Genomic DNA, 5,937 nt, shown 5'->3' on the forward strand with positions numbered 1-5,937 from the left:
ATACTTGATAGAGATACAACATAGCAACTAAAGGAGAACGAAGGACTACTGCAACCATTACCCACCAAAAAGAAAAGTAAGACAATCCCCACAACATTACTTCACAATCACATACACTGGTGGCATTTTCTTATTTTTCTTATCCATTTCAACCTTTAGCTTAACCCTCTGCTAGGCACGCACATGTCCACTAACTTTCTCAAATCTCAAACGGTGATTTTCAATGGGGGAAATCTCTAGAATGCAAATAGAGGTTGAAAACTGAGAAAGACCATTAATATGAGAGAGAAAGAGATCAGAGAATAGTAATTGCTGAAACGGTGGGATGGAGAGAAAAAGAAGGAGAACATGACAAATGTGAATGGGACACACTACAAAAAAATTTGAAGCTTAAATTTTGCCCCATTTGCATGCAACCCACGCTTTGGAATCCTCCCCATTGTTGATCACAATCATGATGACGACGATGATCACATGCTACAAACATACAATTCAGTGCAATACAGCCCCTCCTCCATCTTCTCAGATTTTACAGTGTCTAGAACTTAAGTGGCAAGCAAAGCAAATTGATCTGACAGTACTTCGGGTCAATGATATATTCCAATTTTTCTGATAAAGAGAATTTGGGTTTGAAACTTTGAATCCCTTCCACTAATTATAAGTACTGAACTGACAATTAATACTTCAACCAAACCCAATTGAGCGGTGCATTAATTTTTTTGGGATCTGTTTAGCTCCATTCAACTATGCAAACATGTTTAATTAGGCTCTATTACTCAAAGAGATCAAGTTAGAATTGAAGCTTAGTTAATTTCAGAAAAAATAATAAGGAAAAAGAATTGTTGAAAGTAAACTGTAAAGCCTAGTAAGAGTAATAGGCTAATAGCTCATCAGTCATCACTAGCAATTAACAATGTACCATGACACAACAAGTAGGCCCAAAAAAAAAAAAAAAACAAGAATAATGAGACAGAACCCTAGCTAGTTAATTAGATCTCGTAGCAAAATTTACATTACAATTTTCTTCCATGAACGTGGCACCAATTTTCTCAAACAAAAGAAAAAAGGGTGTTTTTTTTTTTTTTTTTAGGGTTTCTTACCTAGGGTGTGCTTGTTGTTGTGCATCCAGACCTTGAGTACTTGCCTTCTCACACCTGTCTCTGCACAGAACTGATCCACCGCAGCTTCATCGTGCTTCTGAATCTTCCACCCTACGCTCTCCGCAAATTGAAGCATCTTCTCCTTCTGTTCCTGGCTAAACTTTGTTCTAAACCTCTTCTTTGACCCACCACCACTACTAGTCCCACCACCACCACCACCGCCACCACCACTGCTACTAGGGTTTGACATGTCCTCCAAATCTTGACCGCCACCGCCTGAAGCAGCTGGCAAAGCCAAAGGCGGTCTTTGATGATGCTGAGACAACGTGGTGGTCATGTGCAAGTACCCACTATGATGTGGTGGTTGTGGAGATCGATGTTGATGATGATAATAAGGTGTGAATTGTTGTTGATAGTGGTGGTAGACTTCTGATGATGATCGATGATGATGATGATGATCGTTAACTTCCTTGCGGTGGAAGTTACGATGGCAGTTACAGGCGGCGCATTTCAGCGCGTCGAGCGTACCTTCCTCTCCGGCTGCCAAGAACTCGCCGCAACCGTCCAACGCGTGGCCTCCCATACCCAACGCGTGGTTCTTCAAGCATTCTCTGTATCTGGTCATCGTGGTGGTGGTGGCAGAAGAAGTGGTGGGGTGGTTGTTGTTGGGACCCACCAGTACTTTGGGCTTACCACTGGCTGAGTTGGTAACCGGTAATTCGTACGCAGGTGCTGGTGGTGTTGGAATTTCCATGTCTTCTTCTTCTTCTTCATGCTCCTCCTCCTCCTCCTCCTCGAATTCCATTTCTTTGTTCTCTATTTCCAATGGATCGAGTTTAAGCTGCTAGAGTACTGAGAAAACCCCAAGATTGTAATAGTAATACCAATAATTGTAACAACAACAAAAATAAAGAGGTTGTGTTCTGTGTTCTGTGTTTTGTGTTTTGTGTTTGTGTTTTACATAAAATGACTAATAGAAATAATTATGGGAATATTTGTCTAAGCAAAGAAAGAAGAGGAAGAGCTAAGGAGGAGATAAGAATGAGAGAGTCTAGCTAGGTTGGGATAGGAGAGTGTGGACATCAATTTTTCCTGCAGGAAAAAAAAGAGGGTATGCCTTTTTAATCGAGAGGTTTTGTTTTGTTTTGTTTTTGTTTTTGTTTTTTATGTTTTTGTTGTGGTTTTTATAGAGATGGTTTTACGGTTTGAGCTTTGGTTAATTAGAAGCGTAATTTTGTGTTTATTTATATATGTACTGGGTTTTGGTTTTTTTGTCGTGTTGTAGATGATGCAATCACTGACTCGCTTTTGTCTACATCTTTCTTTTTCCTCTTTTTGTGATCGAATTTTTTTTTATCTTTTTTTCCTAGCGGTAAGAATCTTGAAATTACGTGTCAGTAGTAATAATGGAAAACAAATGAGAAGGGAGAGTGTAGCGTGAGCTGTCAACGAAATGACGTAACACTTTTGAGACATAGGAGCTTGGAGCAAGAGGGAGGAGATAATTCTTCTTCTTCTTCTTCTTCTTCTTCATTTTGTTTTTTCCTGTTTTTTTACCCCCATAAAACTGTTTGATTAAAAAAAAAAAAATTTCAAATGTTTGTAGTTTTTGAAAATATTTAGAAAAAAAAAATTGCATGTATTTTTTAAAATACTATGAAAACATATTTTCTACTACTTTATTATATTTGCTTATCTTCCAGACACACATATATATAAAAAAAGAGGAAAATTTAAGATTAAAAATAAAAAAATCATGATTGGAGACTAGCAGCACTGGTTGGCCACCATAGACCAAGAGCGTTAATGGGAGTGGTGATTGAGTGGTAAACAATAAGAGGTGAAGATTCGGTTAATCAGTTTTGGATAAAGCAGTAAATGGTTTATAGAAAATGAAAGTGTAAAACAATTATGTGGATCACCTTATTTGATTTAATATTGAAAACAATATAGTAATATGTAAATTAACATTATAGTATGATATATAATAATGCCTTTTTTTATAGAAATTTTGAAGTTCTAAACAAATTATAAGGGAAAAATAAAATACATAATTTGTTTTTATTAAACTTGAAGCATGTCCGTGTAAATTCTTCTAATGTGAAGAGGGGACATGAATATTGGTGCCACTACTACAGTCAAGTACTTTTCCATCCCTCTCAAAAACAAACATCCAAAAAAAAAAAAAAAAAAGGATAGCCCCACCCTTTGAAATAGTTTAGCTCCCTCTTCTATCTTTGTCTATTGCTTCAATCAAACACATTTTTAACACGGTGTTTTGGTTGAAGAAATCAAATACACATCTTGAAATTCAAATCTCTATCATGAATGTGATGTAGGGAGATGTAAATGTTTAGCAACGCCATAATATGGTATAATATTCATATCTAATTTGAGAAATTTAAAAAAGAATTTCTAGAATATTATTTTTTATAGGATTTTTAGAATATTATTAAAGCTGTATTTGGTTTATTCTTTGATATCTTATCAAAATTATTTATTTAAAAAAAAAATGATAGAGACTCCTTTTGGCATAGTAAATGTATTCACTCATTTGTCCTAAAAAGTATTCAAACAAAAACCTTATATTTGACTTTGTATTTAATGAGACATGTATGATGCTTTCATTGTAGTACTCTAGTGAAACATTTTGGGTGGAGGGCAATGCCCCTTGGTGACCTTCTTCAATTATGGGCACAATAAAAAAATCTAAAGGGCGAAGGGTCGAAGGGCAGTTGTTCCCTTTTACACCACTTACTCCCTCTTCCTGAAATTGATAATATAACAAGATTTTGAATTTGGAACCGATGCAATATTTAGGGTTATTCCACTGTACAATTACTCTAAATCACTCAATTTTTTTTTTCAAAATTTCAACTTATAAACTTTTTTTTTATTGGTTGAATTTTTTTTTTTGATACAAGATAGAATTTCTACTCTAGCCTAATCTAAGTATATATGTGTGTGAAGCTCCCTCCTGAAAACTTGAACTCCGGCCCTTACCCCCCACACCCCACAAGCATTTATACTTGTGGAGTGACCACTGCACTAAGGGTGTACGGTGGTTGAAATTAAAAGTTAACTTTTTAAACTTCGATCTTAACCATTAAAAAATATTATAAAGAAATGAATAGATATGATTATAATTAATTTTCTCTAAATTAGTGAGGTGGAATAGAAAGCCCACTTTTGAAATAAATGCATATAAAATGAAATTAGCATTCCATTATACAACTATTTATTTCATTTTTACAAAAATACTCAAACAAGTAAATAGATATAAAATCTTCACCAAAAAAATCATATTCCGTTCTCTTCCCCCTCCTCTCAAACAAACAATGATAAATGCGCCTAGGAATTTGTAAACCTTCCATTATTTGTGTCCTATTTATTTTAGAGAAATAGGTCTGGTTAATGGGTGTCTTTAAAGCATTTGTCAATAGACAATTTTTGAAAAATTTAATATTGCTTTTATGAGAAATATAAAAAGTTGTTAAAAAACCAATTACTTTCTTTTCCCATAAAAAATTTCTAAAAGAAATATTTCCTAAATCAATGACCTTAGAGCATTCATTAACTTTTCATTTATTTTATTAAATTAAAAAGTGCTTAAACCTCTTCTTTTTTTTAGAAGTAACAATGCTTAGTTTATTTTATTGGAAGTCGGCCAAATCAGCATGAAAAGCAGAAAAAACTTGTGGTGGAACATCCTCCATCCACACAACAAAATCCGAGATATGTAAAGCATATCGAGCTAGACTATGAACTACCTTATTACCTTCTCTCCTTATATAAGAGTAATGTAATTCTAAAAAAAAAAAAAAAAAAAGAGACGTATATCATCAACTAAAAGCCCATCAGGACTCAGGATATCCTTTCCATGTTGGTAATTCTCTTATATACTTTCTGAATAACAAGATCATGCCACTTTATTCGTCTCTCTTTTTAATGAATTACTTATTAAAAAATTAATTATAGAAATTGAAACCATTCTTCAAACCAAACTCAAGTAAAGCTAAAAAAAAAAAATTCATCCCAAAAAAAAAAAAGTAAAGCTAAAAAAGTAGGTCGCGAAGGATTGATGTTTGGGATGACCCCAACACTAGTGGGGCTTGCAATTACTATTTATATGAGGCAAACTCAAGACAGATGAGGCAGGCTTGCAATTACCATTTAATGTGCCATAAGAGTGAATAACTGTATCAGAAACGGTGGTTTTTTTTTAATAAATAAAAAATAAAAAGAGTTTGTAGGTGTGGTCATTGCCCTGGTCTCTGAGGCCATATAAACCACACTAATAAATAGTGTGGAATGACCTTCACAATTGTGAAGCTTGTCAATACTCAAACTTAGAACCTCGAACTTGTATAATGATAAGCCATGAGTACTTACTAACAGCCACCTCCGCGGTTAGTGAACTTTTTACGAGCCTTGGTTACAACAAAAATAGACAGGCTCCCTGACTTGGAGCTAGGCGATGCAGTTTGTGACAAAAATATGAGAGAGCTGCTAGGCTAGGCATGCATGAGATAACCACACACTTTAGGACACGGATTTTACCTTGGAATAATTAAATTGTTGGCACTTATGGGGAGCTGCCAACGTGCCTTCCATTTCCGACATTATAATTGTCACGTTCTTTGCCTCAAAGTATGAAGTCTTTTAATTTATCATGGTCACTTATTGTGAAGCGATTGATGTTATCTTATCTAAGAGAGCTTTTCCAATACTTAAAAAAATAATAATAGTCAAGTAAAAAGTTAACGGTCGCAATAAAGACATCATTTTATAAACTATTTTCAAATCACCGTGCACTTTTAAGTGTGATCGTTACTTC

The 5,937-nt window shown here is 34.6% G+C and overlaps 1 protein-coding gene across 1 annotated transcript; it reads right to left on the bottom strand.

The window, feature by feature from the left end:
* Window positions 1–821: 821 nt before the first annotated feature.
* LOC115962082 (zinc-finger homeodomain protein 2-like) lies at window positions 822–2,269 on the bottom strand. The gene has a single exon (XM_031080954.1). It carries the CDS (start codon window positions 1,903–1,905, stop codon window positions 1,087–1,089), a length of 819 nt encoding a protein of 272 aa, XP_030936814.1. The 5' UTR covers window positions 1,906–2,269; the 3' UTR covers window positions 822–1,086.
* Between the last annotated feature and the right edge of the window lie 3,668 nt (window positions 2,270–5,937).

The sequence above is a fragment of the Quercus lobata genome, chromosome 9 (assembly GCF_001633185.2).
Source record: "Quercus lobata isolate SW786 chromosome 9, ValleyOak3.0 Primary Assembly, whole genome shotgun sequence".
In the NCBI taxonomy this organism is placed as follows: domain Eukaryota; kingdom Viridiplantae; phylum Streptophyta; class Magnoliopsida; order Fagales; family Fagaceae; genus Quercus; species Quercus lobata.